The 14630-nt window shown below is 46.0% G+C and overlaps 1 protein-coding gene across 3 annotated transcripts in view; it reads right to left on the bottom strand.

Annotated features, from left to right (window-relative positions):
- The window catches only part of LOC119935193 (sushi, von Willebrand factor type A, EGF and pentraxin domain-containing protein 1-like), a 99252-nt gene that overhangs the window by 33668 nt on the left and 50954 nt on the right, over window positions 1–14630 (bottom strand). For 2 of the 3 annotated variants that reach the window (XM_038754848.1, XM_038754849.1), the window contains exons 9-11: window positions 12013–12162; window positions 11427–11642; window positions 10775–10883 (exon numbers count right to left, since the gene is read on the bottom strand). In XM_038754848.1, the coding sequence (XP_038610776.1) occupies window positions 10775–10883; window positions 11427–11642; window positions 12013–12162 (475 nt within the window). Of the gene's footprint in view, window positions 1–9218; window positions 9513–10774; window positions 10884–11426; window positions 11643–12012; window positions 12163–14630 lie in introns of those variants that run through there. The other variant, XM_038754850.1, reaches the window with a different exon arrangement.

The raw sequence follows: 14630 nt of genomic DNA, 5'->3' as shown, positions 1-14630 counted from the left end.
ATATTTGGAGGAGAATTCACAACTTCCCGAGAAGCAGCTTGGCTCAGTGGAAAGAGCATGGGCTTTGGAGTCAGAGGTCATGGGTTCAAATTCCAGCTCCAGCAACTGTCAGCTGTGTGACTTTGGCCAAGTCACTTAACTTCTCTATGCCTCAGTTACCTCATCTGTAAAACTGGGGATTGATACTGTGAGCCCCCCGTGGGACAAGCTGATCACCTTGAAAACTCCCCAGCTCTTAGAACAGTGGTTTGCACATAGTAAGTGCTCAACAAATACCATTATTATTGTTATTATTATTGTTATTATCTCTTCTAGTGTATAATGACCCTCACTCTCAACCCAAATTCCTCATACTAGAGTTTAAACCTGTTTATCACGGATGACCAAAATGATTTGTTCTTTATTATTCAGTAAAGCAAATGACCCTAATAAACTAAAGGAGCGGATGACTAAAAGAGCAGGTGCTTTAGATATCCACTAAGCATCCATCACTGCTTGAAGTGGGAGTACAAGGGATCAAGTGAGGTCAGGGCCAGATTAACCCAGGAGCATGAAGATCTTCAGTCCAGGGCCTTGGTGATTTGGCCTCCCGTGACTTGGGTCTATGCCAAAATTGTACCTCCTTTTGACTGGACCAACGTAACCACTGCTTAGGGTATTATGTAAATGGTGCTTTTAAAAAACGGAGGTCACAAGGGAGCACATGGCACCTTGTGTGTTTCTTAAAGGGGAGGTTGCCCTTTAATTTTCAGGGAATGAAGTAGCATAACAGAAGAGCATTCATTCATTCATTCAATCGTATTTATTAAGCACTTACTGTGTGCAGAGCACTGTACTAAGTGCTTGGGAAGGACAAGTTGGCAACATATACATTCATTCTCCTGAGTGCCTTTAAAATCCTCAGTGCCTCAGCTACCTTCCTATTCCTTTAGGTTAGCCCACCTGCAGGAGCAGTGATTGTCACAGCCAGCTGCCAATCACCACCCTGTCCTTAGCTCTTCATCTCAATGCCTCCAGGAAGCATCCTGTTGACTCAATGGTTGGGGAAAGTAGTGAATAGAGCCTGTAGGTGTCACTATATCTGGGGGAAGGGAGAGGAGGACACCCCACCACTTGTCTTCCTCCCGCACCCCATCTCTGCAGCTGCCTTTACTTTCAGAAAAGCAAGCCACACAGGGGGAAGACTGGAGAGGGAGGTGGAGGGAGGGGCAAATCAGGACATGCCACAAGGTCAGAGCAGAAGTCTAGACTCCTGTCTCCTGCTGCCCTCCAATCCTCTCCCTCCTACAAAAAGTGCTGAAATGAGAGGGGTTTGTGACCCCCATTTTTTTACAGCTATGAGCATTATAATAAAGACTGTCTTCCTCAAATATGACATGCTAAATAACTATAGCCTGAATTTATATGATGCCTTCCTAACAAATGTATCAGCAGGAAGGGTAACTGATGTCTTCACAAAGGATAAAAATAGTGTTGTGATTATTTCCTTGGGTTGACAAACTGCTTTTCTACCAAAGCACTCCAAGATCATGAGCACGAGATTGATCATCAGTTGCTTACCAAGAGAACAAGAAGAATTTTGCACAACATTGATTCTTAAATCCAAGACCAGGTTAATGATGGAGAAACCAACTTCCTTCCATAGGCGCCTTTAAGAATAATAATCCCACCTACTTAGGGACAGGTGGGACAGGTGCGAGTCTGTCTGGAAGCAGGGGTTGGACTTTGAAATGCCACTTCCAGGTTGAGAATTGTCTGATTCTGTGTAGGAAATCCACAGTCTTATTGAGAATTGCAGTTACTGGGTAATTTTCCTGTTCTATAGACATGAAACGGAGTCAAAGAAAGATTAAGTGACTTGCAAAGTCACACAGCAAGGTGAATGGCAGACTGAAACTAGAACAAATTGTCTTTGAGTTGGTTTGTTAAGCCCCTCAGCCTCCACCCCACCTGATAACCCACGGACTAAGTCAACCTAGAGCAAAACCAAGGTCCTTTTCCACAAAAAATCCTGAACCCATGAGGTTCTTAGTGACACAAATATTTCCAGCCTTGTTTTCAACTAAGACAACAGGAAATTATCAACCAACTCTTTTCACTAAAGCATTTCTAGGGGCCCTGCTATAGTGAGGAAGAGATTTGTATTAGGCCTTTGGTTGGATTAAAAATGCTTCTGGGCATCCTATCAATTTTACGAATCTTTAGTAGGAAGGGTTGAATTACGAGCCAACATGGTGCTATGTCCCTCATGACTAACATCTGCCAGTCATACAATGCAGTCTGATACCTGCCTGGTGCTCACCCCCTGATCTGCTCTCCACTTCTGGAGCCAGCCAAATGACACATTCCACATATGTTCCAGATCCCTGGGAGAGAAACTCTCTTAATTATTTTTTGTTATCTCTCCTTGAGCCACCTACCTATCCTGCTCCTGGGCAAGATGGAGGCTGGGGTATTTGTGGTCTCTCCTGTTGCCCCCTCCTTGGGGATTAGCTCTAGAGGAAGGGATCCAGGCCAACTTTGTGGGGAGAATTGTTCAGGGGTGGCCCCAGCAGTGAATTGAAGATTGGATGCTTGGAGGAAGGGCAGGTGGGGAAGGAACATATGACTACTTAAATACTTAAATTCTTCTCCCATTTTCAATTATACAGGAATTAATTAATGGTAAGCTGTCCTCCTTTTGATTGTTTTTCATATCTCTCCAGAAGCCACCTCTCCACCCCACTTCTGGGGCAAGACGGAGGCTAGGAGGATTGTGGGCACTTTGCTGCCTCCATTGTGGGGATCAGCTCTAGAGGCAGCGAGGCTCAGTGGAAAGAGCATGGGCTTGGGTGCCAGAGTTCATGGGTTCTAATCCCTGTTCCGCCACTTGTCAGCTGTGTGACTTTGGGCAAGTCACAGTTACCTCATCTGTAAAATGGGGATTAAGACTGTGAGGCCCCCATGGGACAACCCGATCAGCTTGTATCCACCCCAAGCATTTAGAACAGTGCTTTGCATATAGTGAGTGCTTAACAAATGCCATTAGTAGTAGTAAGGGGCCCAAGTGGAGTGTGTTGGGCACATGGATCAAAGGTGGCTCTAGTGGTTAGTTGAAGGTGGGGTGCGTGGAAGAAGGGTAGGTGGGGAAGAAAATGGCCTTCCTATTGACTATGTCTGGCATATTTCTCCCAAAGCCGCCACTCTGTCCATTCTTAGGGCAAAATGGAGGCTGGGAGACTTGCAGCCTCCCCTGTTGCCCCTATCATAGAGGACAGCTACAGAGAGTGGACCCAGGCTAATCACGTGGGGCGTTTGGATTGGAAGCAACCTTCATGGTGAATTGAAGATGGGGTGGAAGAAAGGTGGGCTGACAGGAGGACTTGTAAATACTTAAAAATGCGCTTCTCCCATTTTCAATTATTTAAGCATTTGTGTCTAACACTGTACCAAGCACTGTAGTAGATTCAAGATAAACAGGTTGGACAGAGACCCTGACCTACATGAGACTCGTAGTCAGAGTAGTAGGACTCCCCATTTAACAAATGCTACTATTACTATCATTATTACTGCATCTTTTGTAGAGTGGGGTTAGCTGTGTTAAGCTATGAAAGCATTAGCCTGATCTTCACAGGTTGTTTTCTACCATCCTTGACTTGGAAACCAAGATTGGGTTTACCTCCTACAGATTCAGATCAGAAAAGTCTCCTGGCTTGTTGCAGTCTTGGCCAGATTCAAACTGCCTCTCTCACCATCTCCCTTCCTTGTTACCTTCCAGCTTTGCCCTGGGGGACTGGAGTTCAACCCCAACTGCACCATCTGTGTCATTTGCCCTCACTACTATTTCTCCATGGAGGGAGATGGAGGACATAAAATTTGTCCATCAGGTACGTTCTGGGGATTTTGTGGCTATTAATAGTCCTTAGAGGTACCACATACTGAGATGCATGTGATATTCCTTGTGGTACACCAGGCCCACAGTGTAACATAATGATGTCATCCAGAGTTCATCAGAGTTCATTCATTCATTCACTCGTATTTATTGAGCGCTTACCGTGTGCAGAGCACTGTACTAAGCGCTTGGGAAGTACAAGTCGGCAACATATAGAGACGGTCCCTACCCAACAAAAGGCTCACAGTGTAGGAACAGGCTCACAGTCTAGAAACGGGCTCAGTCTAAAACCAAACGATTCAAACTGGTTCAGTAAATTGGTTCAGCAAATTTAATATGTCCTTCCTCTGGCCTGGAATGCCCTACCTCCTCAAATCTGAGCCCATTGTTGGGTAGAATTTGTCTTTACTTGATGCCAAATAGTACTTTCCAAGCACTTAGTAAAGTGTTCGGCACACAGTAAGTACTCAATAAATATGGTTGAATGAATGAATGAATGAAATCTGACTCTCCCCACCTTTCAAAGCCTTATTGGAGACACATCTCCAGGAGGCCTTCCCTGACTAGGTCCTCTCTTTCCTCTTCTCCCACTCTCTGCTGCATCACCCTGACCTTTGTTCTTCCCTGCTCCCAGCACCACAGCACTTATGTACATACCTGTAATTTATTGATTTGTATTGATGTCTGTCTCCCAGCTGTAGACTCTAAGCTCATTATGGGCAGGGAATGTGTCTGTTTATTGCTGTATTGTACTTCCCCAAGTGCTTAGTACAGTTCTCTGCATACAGTAAGTGCTCAATAGATATGATAGAATGAATGAATGACTAATAAGAACCACATTTCAGTCAGTCAATTGTTTTACTGAGTGCTTACTGTGTGCAGAGCACTGCGTGGGAGAATACAATATAACAATAAATAGACACACTTCCTACCCACAAGTTACAGTCCAGAGGGGGAGACAGACATTAATATAAATAAATTACAGATATGTACAAAAGTGATGTGGGACTGCATGTGGGGTGAATGAAGGGAGCAAGTCAGGTTGATGAAGAAAAGAAGTGGGAGAAGAGGAAAGGAAGGCTTAATCAGGGAAGGCCTCTTGGTGGAGATATGCCTTCAGAAAGGCCAGAGGCAGGATGTGGGCAAGAGATTGGTGGCAAGATAGATGAGATTGAGGTACAATGAGAAGGTTAGCATTACAGCAGTGAAGTGTGCGCAGCTGGGTTGTAGTAGGAGAGTAGCAAGATGAGGTAGGAGGGGTCAAGGTAACTGAGTACTTTAAAGCCAGTGTTGGAGAGTTGCTGTTTGATGTGGAGGTGGATGGGCAGCCAGTGTTGCAGGTGTTGCAGTGTGTGAGTGCCATTTGAGGGTTTTATATTCAGTAACTGCCACAGCCCTCGAATGTGGACTGTGAGTCCCATGTGAGACAGGGCCTGTGTCTGACATACTTGATTTGTATCTATCCTAGTGCTTAGAATAGTGCTCGACAAATAGGAAGCTCTTAACAAATACCATTAAAAACAAACAAAAATAGGGATTGTGAAAGTCTCAGTGTTGCCTAATGGATAGTGCACAAGCCTGGGAGTCAGAAGGATCGGGGTTCTAATCCTGCCTTCACCACTTGTCTGCTACGTGGCAAGTCACTTTAGAACAGTACTTTGCACATAGTAAGTGCTTAATAAATGCCATCATTATTATTATTATTACACTGTGTCTCGGTTATCCCATCTGTAAAATGGGGATTAATACTGTGAGTCCCAAGTGGGATATGGACTGTGTCCAATTTGATTAGCTTGTATCTACCTCAGTGCTTAATACTGTGTTTGGCATATAGTAAAAGCTGAAGAAATGCCATAAAAAACCTTGCGCATTTGCATAAGACCTTATCATTATCAGTTGCAATCTTCGAGAAGGACAACTACTCAAACATCATTACTGTGTCTTCTCTGAACACCCTGTGAAGCTTGGCCCAAGAATCTTTGGTAAACAATGGTAATTTCGGTTTTTCTGAATAAGCTACTGCTTCTTTGATTAAAATAACTTTGGGGCCTCTAGTGAAAACAGGTTATTTATTATTATAGTTTATTATGCCCACTTAAGTGTTGTTTTAAATGTTGAAAGAAGTTTTATCAATTATGCTTTCCTGTGATAGGAGGGTCCTCTTGTGAGGTCAAATCTCAACTGAGAAGTGCTTTCAGTAAAAAAAGATTTATACTCAAGCTATGGAGTCATCTCTGAGGGAGGATAATTGGGCAGAGTGTGGTGAATTACATCTCTCTGTGAACATCTTTGGTGGAACGTATAGTGTTGGACAAAGGGCTTGGAATCACTGTCAGTCAGTCAATTGTTTTTATTGAGCACTTACTATGTGCAGAGCACTGTACTAAGCATTCGGGAGAGCACAATTTAACAGTATAACAGACAAATTCCCTACCCACAATGACCTTTCAGTCTAGAGTCACTGGGAGTCAGGGAACCTAGATTCTAATCTGGGTTTAACTTCTCTGTGCCTCAGTTTCCTCATCTGAAAAATGTGGTTAAATACTCCCTAGACTATGAGCCCCACTGGGAAAGGCATTATGTCCGACCTGATTATCTTGTATCTGATATAGTTCTTGGCACAGAACAAGTGCTTAACAAACACAATTGTTATTATTATTATTACGTTATTATTATGTCAGGAGGAACTGTGAGCTTCCAATTGAAGCAGCTGGATTGAGGGAGATCCTGGAATTAAAGTTTTCCCTACTACCATTAAGCTTTTCTTTTCCCTTTCTTCCTCCCTCTTCTGTCTTTGATCTAATGCCAATGTCTTCAAGTTAGAGGCTCCAAAAAGTCTGGTATTCGTTACACTGGTGATGGCAGATGTGTGATCCTTGCTGCCAGCAGCATCACCCCCAAGATAAGGTGGGGCTAGAGTTGGTTAAGTAAGGGAGTAAATTGGATCAGTTTAACCACTTCCCCTGCCAGAATCTGGAAGCAGATTCTGAAACTAAAGTACATAAGAAGCTCAGATGTCTCTTGCTGAGTCTCTGAACCTGATGGCTTGTTTATGATGCCTGTAATTAGATTCCCTCATTAATAATTAAGTATTCTTGTTTTCAGAGGGGAGGTTTAGAAGAATGGGGTGAGAAAGAGCAGAGGTTTCAAGCCACCCAGTGGGATTTGGGAACCATCTTCCTTCTGAGGTATGCAAATCCATGTTGGGAGCAGACTTTCAGACCCAGAACTAGAGGATCGACTCAGATCACTAAACCAACCATTCCAATCTCTCTGAGGGAGAATTTTGGAGAGGAAATAGGTGTTGCAGGTTAGTGCAAGCACAAAGAGACCCACAAGCTTCAGCACAAGGCACAGGAGCCAGCACTAACCTGGAAGCCATCAGGACCGGTAGCAGAGAGCACTGCAGTTAGAAACTCATTTATTCATGCATTTGGGGGATGAGGGGCAGGGGGAAAAGGGTGCTAGGGGAGGAGGGGGAAGTGGAGTAGCTGGGGACAAATACCATCCAGACCATCTCCACAGCCCTGCTTTAAGGGGAAGAGGCTGGAAGGCAGATCCTCTGTTCTCAGCTACCTCACTTGGCTCTGCCTCTTTAAGAACGGTTCGCTCTCCTTTTATTTCCCCCTTCCTGCCTCATCCTGCCGCTGTGGTATTTTGTTGTGGCGGTGCAATCAAATTGAAGCCTCCCAGCCCCTCTCTCCTTCCCTCCCACCCTCTTTCTCCCTCCACTTTCCCCATTCTCCTTCGCACAGCTGCTCTCTCGCTCATGCACACACAGGCACACGTTAGAGAGCCAGCCCATGGTAATGGAGAGAGGAGACAGGCTCTCCTCTACCCTTTCTCCCACGGACTCCAAAGTCCCAATGTTACCAAACAAGAGGAGCTGTTTTTAGCGAGGGTCAGTAAGGGAAGAGATGCCATGGCAGGGCTCAGGGGGCGAGGAAAGGATGTAGTGGTGGCGTGCTTTGATCCGGTCCACTGGACTTGGTCTCCTGAAGCCAGCAATGGGGCTTGGCCCGGGAGAGGAACAGCAGTCCAGGGAGAAGGTGGTGAAAGGTGGCAGCTGCCTCTTCGCCCCCTTCTCCACCCTCTAATTCTCTTGCCTGGGATCTGGCCTCAATCTCCTTTCTGAGCTTTGCTGGAGGCAGTGGCAGATGGATGATCTCTAGTGTTCTCCCTGCAGCCCTAGTCTAGAGCCCAAATGTCCCCTTGGGCTTTATATCCTCCGCACATCCCTCCGCACATCCGCCAAGCTAGCTCTCTTCCTCCCTTCAAAGCCCTACTGAGAGCTCACCTCCTCCAGGAGGCCTTCCCAGACTGAGCCCCCTCCTTCCTCTCCCCCTCATCCCCCCACCTTACCTCCTTCCCCTCCCCACAGCACCTGTATGTATGTATATGTTTCTACATAATTATTACTCTACTTATTTTATTTGTACATATTTATTCTATTTTATTTTGTTAATATGTTTTGTTTTTTTCTCTGTCTCCCCCTTCAAGACTGTGAGCCCACTGTTGGGTAGGGACCATCTCTATATGTTGCCAACTTGTACTTCCCAAGCGCTTAGTACAGTGCTCTGCACACAGTAAGCGCTCAATAAATACGATTGAATGAATGAATGAATGAAAGTATGAGAGTTAGGGACAAGTGTAAGGGATCTAAAGAGGTCTCTGTGGGGAGGGAGATTAGTTTTTTGGCAAGGAGGGAATGAACGTTAGATTTCAGGTTAAGATGCTGTGGTGAAAGAATGGGTACTTCAGAGAAGGTGAGGTTAGAGATTATACTGTGCCTTGAAATGATAAGATCCAGCATGTGGCCAAATTGGTGGATGGGAGCAGAAGGTCGTCGGAATTGAGGTGTAAGAAGAAGTAGACAGCTGGAGGGTGATTGGGGGCATCCATGTGGAAAGTGGAGGCCCCAAGGATCAGTTTAGGAGGGGAGGAGAGAAAGGTGTCCAAGTTGCTGGGAAAAACTGTCAGGGCCAGGAGATGGCCAACGACTACAACTAGCAATTGGAGTGGGTGGAAGAGGAAGATGACTTGGGCTTCAAAGGAAGAGAAGACAAGGGGTGAAAAGGAGATTCAAATTGCATGCAAATATATACAAGGCCCTTCAAGTTATTTCATCCACCTAGGGATGATCCTCCAGAGATATTGTCCAAAGACCATTGGGAACTGTAAACTCTTTTAGTTCAGGGAACTTGTGGTGTGTCAGTTTTTCCCTAACAAATGCTTGGGACAGTGCTTAACACTCAGAAGGTTCTCATTAAATATCATTGAACACCTACCTATTTATTGAGCATTTACAGTGTCTAGAGCTGTAAACACTTGGGACAGTACAGTAGGGTAAAAGTGATTTATTGACTAAAGGATTGATAGAGTTCTTGGAAAGCATGAGCTCAAGGGGACAGATATTATCAGCTGATGGGAAGGTCCCAGCATGCCAGTTCCCTGTCCAAACCCCAGATGGAAGAGGAGAGAAACTGCTTCTCTACATATCCAGCGTTACACAGTCCAGATGGGGAGGCCAGGCCACTGCTGTTGCAGAAGTGGCCTCCAACACAAGGCTGGCAGCTTGCTCAGGCCTCAGTTCCTTCCCTGGACCAGGTGCCAGGTGGGCATGGGACTGGGGTTGGTGCTCCTGCAGAGACAACACCATTGGCATTCATTCCTCCCATCCAGGAAGGGAACAGTTTCCAGCTTTCAGTCCACCATGAGCTGGAGGGAGAGAGGATCCCTGGATCTCCACAGGGCCTCTTGGATCAACCAAATTCAAGCAGTCAACAGGAGGAAGGGTGACATGGAGCTTGCAGGGAAGACACTCCTACTTCTACTCTGAGAGGGAGAGGCCTGTTTGTTGGACTTGACTGAATTCCTGGCCCAGTGCCACACCCACACAGGGCCAGCTTCAAACACTCAGCCACTCGGAGGCAGGGAAAATTTCACTGTCTCCTCCATTTCTGTGGGACATCATTATATTGCAGCCTAACATAATGAGGTCATATACATCATTCCATGGATGCCCACTGGAGACCACTCAAATCTAGACTGCTTCTCTAGGACAGCCCCTGACTACCCAACCCAATGATGATGATGTTGACAATAATAATAAATGCTAAGTGCTGGGGAAAATACAAGACAATCAGGTCAGCACAGTCCCTGTTCCACATGGAGATCTCAGTCCAAGTAGGAGGAGAACCAGTATTGAATCCCATTTTATGGTTGAGGAAACAGAGACCACAGAACTTAAGTGATTTGCCCAAGGTCACGTACCTTGCTCCAGAACCACTGCATTCCCCTCCCAGATTCCTCTTCATCCAGGCACTGCTTACAACAAGCAGAAGGAAGCTGGGTGCTTTCCCAATTGTATTCCATCCCTGTATCTGCTCTCTCTGGTGGTGGCTCCCTGAGGTGGCTGCTTTGCTTGATTACTGTCCAAAGCTGACCCTGCACCCATGGGTTTGCTTATTAAATACTTTTTGATAATGACTGGTTGGCAGAAGAATAGTAATAATAGTAATGGTATTTGTTAATCACTTAATATGTGCCAAGCACTGTACTACGCACTGGAGGAAGTACAATACAGTCAGACCAGGCACAGTCCCTGTCCACCATAGGGCTCATAGCCTAAGTAGGAGGGAGGCCTGGTTTCAAATCCCCATTTTACAGGTGAGGAATCTGAGGTCCAGAGAAGCTACACAGCAGGCAAATGGTAGAGCCATGATTAGAACCCAGTTACGGTTCCTCTGACTCCCAGGTCTGGGTTCTTTCCTGTAACCCCCACTGCTTCTAGCCTTTGGGAACTTGTAATTAATGTAATTCTACACTTCCCCCTAGCAGGAATGCAGTTGGTGACTTACCATCTCTTGAGAAACAGAACAATTACAATCAACCTCATCATACCTGGAAGGCAGTAATGCCCTGGTGGGCGGAGAAGGCCCAGTACCCCGTTGGTCTGTTGGATCCCTCACGAAGGCACCTTCTTTGCACCAGTATCCTCCAGCACAGTCACCTAGAGGGAGGCCATTGTTTCAGTCCCACATTCCTTGCCATTACTGACTTCATTTCAACAACAATAGTTGGTCCTCTTGCCAGAATTTCCATCTCTAGCTCACCACCTCTGGGAAAACTCATTTTCTCTCCATACATTCCTCTTGAGGATTTCCATGGATTTCTTTGAATTTAATTCCAATTTCCTGTCATGGTCATTGCTGGCATTTAATCATACTATGGGCTCCAAGAGGGCAGGGGTAGCATTTGCGCTGCTAGAAATCAAGCTCTTATCTGAATCCACCTTTAGTTGCCTGGGATGGTTTAGGTGGGTCCTGACTGAAAGCAGGAGAATAGACAATTTGATCTCAGAGTGTGGAGGTGAGTTGCCTCTGAAGATAATCTGATTATCTGACAAAATGTGGCAGCCCATTTTTGCTGAGCCTTCCTGTTTTCTGGTTATTGCTAGTTTAATGCATTCTCCTCCCACTGCTTTCTGTATCCAGTTCCACCCATCCCACCCAATCCCAGCCCAAGCCCTGGGTCTTTCTCATTTTCTTTGTACCTGATGGAGCTGTCAATCCAGTAAATCCACAGTATTTTCCAGCTGGACACCTCTGGCATTCTGTGATATTCCTCAACAACTCCCTAGCTCCAAAGGTCCCGGGGAGACAGCTGTGCTGGGTGCCTCGTGGAGTGCCCACAGGACAGTAAAATCCTTGCAGACGGGGATACTGGCAGAAATCTTGCACTGGACCACTGCTGGAATCACAAAAATATCCTGGAGGGAGAGATAAAAAGTGAAGACCTGGCCTTTGGGGAATCCGGGATTAACAAGATGACACCAATCTTTTAACTGACTTTCTTCGGGCCCTCCATCTTTCCCAGGGTTCCCTGCATGCATCTTTCATCTTTCCCAGCATGCCAGAGATTGATGTGACCTGAGATCAACCAATCAATTAATCAATGATATTTATTGAGCACTTACTGTATGCAGAGCATGGTATTAAGTTCTTGGAAGCGTACAATACAACAGTTGGTAGCTTTGTTCCCAGCCTACAATGATTTTATAGGCTGAAGGGGAGCCTACAGCCTAGAGTATGAGATTTAAGACTTAGCCTAAGAATTTGTGCCCTCCCCCACAGTCTCACCTGCTGGGCATGGCCCACTTGGGGCCTGAAGACCAGAATCCTCACAGTAAAACCCCGATGGGCAAGACTGGCAATCAGCAAGGGAAGTCTGCCCAGAACTGCCAGACACAGTGCCTGCTGGGCACAAAGTGGGTGTAGGTGACCCTGTGACTGGGAGCCAAAGAGGGAGATATTCAGCAAATCAAACATAAAGTCAGTAAGGGGACAGTGAATAGAGTGAAAACAAGTTAAGCTTGTTTTCAAGATGAAGGAATTAGGATTGACTACTGCAATGGTTTATATATGTGCATACGTCTGTATTTCCTTCCTCTTGCTCCTCCTTCCAGTCCCCTAGTCCATTAGCCATCGCTTAGAGCAAGTGCACCATGTATAAAATTCTTTCCTACCAAATACTAACAGCATTGATAAAAATAATGATAATGATGGTATTTGTTAAGTGCTTACTATGTGCCAAGCACTGTGCTAAGCACTGGGGTATGTATAATGTAATCAGATCAGACACAGTTAGTGTCCCATATGAGGCTCAGAGTCTGACATGGAGGGAGAACAGGTATTTCATCCCCATTTTACAAATGAGAAAGGGGAGACACAGAAAAGGTATGTAATTCACCCACGGTCAAACAACAGCCAAATGGCTAATTCCATTGTGTCCCATGCTTATTCCACTAAGCCAAGCTGCTTTCCCATATGGACCTTTGATGGGTTCTCATCTTAAAATTTTTTCTCTTGCAATATGTTCAGTCACTCACTTTTCTGTACTACTACTGGGGCAAGGAGAGCATGCATATTTGAAATTCACAGGTAAATTTCAGTTAAATCCTTTTTTTCACCAAATTTTTACCTGAAACAAATGGACTGTTCTGAGTTTCATCTCCTCTCCCACTTTCTGATGAAGAAACAAGGGGGACTAGAGATAGGCAACAGCATGGTACATTGGAGGAGTAGTATGGAGGCTAACTCGTACCTTGAGAAGTCCGTACCTGAGAGGAGTACACCAGGGGAACTTACCACAGTATGTGCCTGGGGGTCAAATATTTCCTGTGTCTCCACCACTTGGCTCTGGGCTAGCAGCCCCCCCCTCCCCCCCCCGAGCAATAGAAGCCAGCCCAACAATCTCCACTGGGGGCAGAAAGGCCTGTGACAAGAAGAGGGAGAAGAGGATTTAGCAGCTGTCCTCATTCAGCACTAAGTGGGAAGGAAGACAAATTGCCTGACTGGACTCCATAATAAAGAACTGCCATTCAAATGCTGACCTCAATTGTCCAGCAAGAGGAGAAATCTGGCTGGTCAGGCAGGTAAAGTGAAATCCTGGGAAGCCAATTTAGAGAGGTGAGTTCTTGAGGTTGGAGCTAGGGTTAGGGCTTAAAGAAGTAGGGTTTGGATTAAGATTAGGTCTAAAACCTATCTAAAAAAACTTCTGAATACTAGGGTTAGGTTAGGGCTGTTTAAAGTAAGGATTAGGGTTGAGACTGGGCTAGGGATAGGAATAAAGAGAAGTTTAATGACAGGGCTAAAGTTAATTCTACAGAAAACGGGTCACTTTGGGGGTTCGAAGTCTAGTAACTCCAGTTTCCTATTATCAGTCCTTGAAAACAGAAGGTGTAAACTGTTACATTCACCATTCATATCCCATTCATGTAGACTTCTAGAAAAAAAGCCTTCCCAAGCTCTGGCATCTTCAAGGAGATCACCTGATGCCAGGAATGATCCAGTATCCATGTTGAGCATCAGAAATCTGCCTTCATTTAGGTCCCAAAGGAGCCAAAGGACTGGGCCTGGGAAGAGGGAGCAGCAGGTTGTTTGTCATGGGTTATCCTCAGTTCCCTATCAGGCTGGCTCAGGCTCATACCAGGATCTAGTGAAGCTGGCATCAGCTGCCTGCTTTCCATGCCTCACTGGTGGGGAGCTGGAGACAGAGACCTGGTCGAAACTGAATGGGCCGTACTTTAGGTGATGGATATGGAGGCTCCCAGCTGGACAGTCCGGGCTCCTTCATGATGGGAGGCCTATGCTAGCCCTTGCCCCCATCAGCCAGGCCCTTTTTCTTATCAGAAGCGTTGCAGTAGGAACCTGGAGGGCATGGGATAGGCTCTTGACTTCCCTCAGGGCAGTAGGAACCCAGTGCACATTTCCCTCCAGTGGCAGTGGCTGGGCACAGGCAATTCACACTGGTGTAGTTGTCCAGATCGAAGGGGCGGGCAGCCCAGGCAGCAGAGATACAGAACCAGCCTGAGGGCAGAACCAGACAGTCAGGGGCAAAGAGCCCTGGCGTGGAATTTGGAAACAAAACACGCACAAGGGTGGGCAAGGCTCTGTCTCAGAGGCCTGTGAGATGGAGGAGTTGCAGGGAAAGGAAAGATCATCTCTCCTGCTCCATAGCTCAGCTCCAATGACATATATTCTGGGGGTGAGAAGCTGGCTCCATTCCCAGCAGGAGGCATTAGTAGGAGACCTGTCCTTTCCTGGAACACTTGAGAGGAGAGAACAAGGGGACAGAACAGAGTGAGGAGAGACAAAGAAGTAGAGGGGCTGAAGAACTCTGCCACAGGCTCTAAAATAGGAAGACTTGGCCCTGAGTAATTGTGTTCCTGACCCATGTACAAAAGTGGGAAGGTCAT

The sequence above is a fragment of the Tachyglossus aculeatus genome, chromosome 11 (assembly GCF_015852505.1).
Source record: "Tachyglossus aculeatus isolate mTacAcu1 chromosome 11, mTacAcu1.pri, whole genome shotgun sequence".
Taxonomy (NCBI): domain Eukaryota; kingdom Metazoa; phylum Chordata; class Mammalia; order Monotremata; family Tachyglossidae; genus Tachyglossus; species Tachyglossus aculeatus.
Note: the sequence above shows the minus strand (reverse complement) of the source record. Positions and strands in the feature narration are given on the sequence as shown.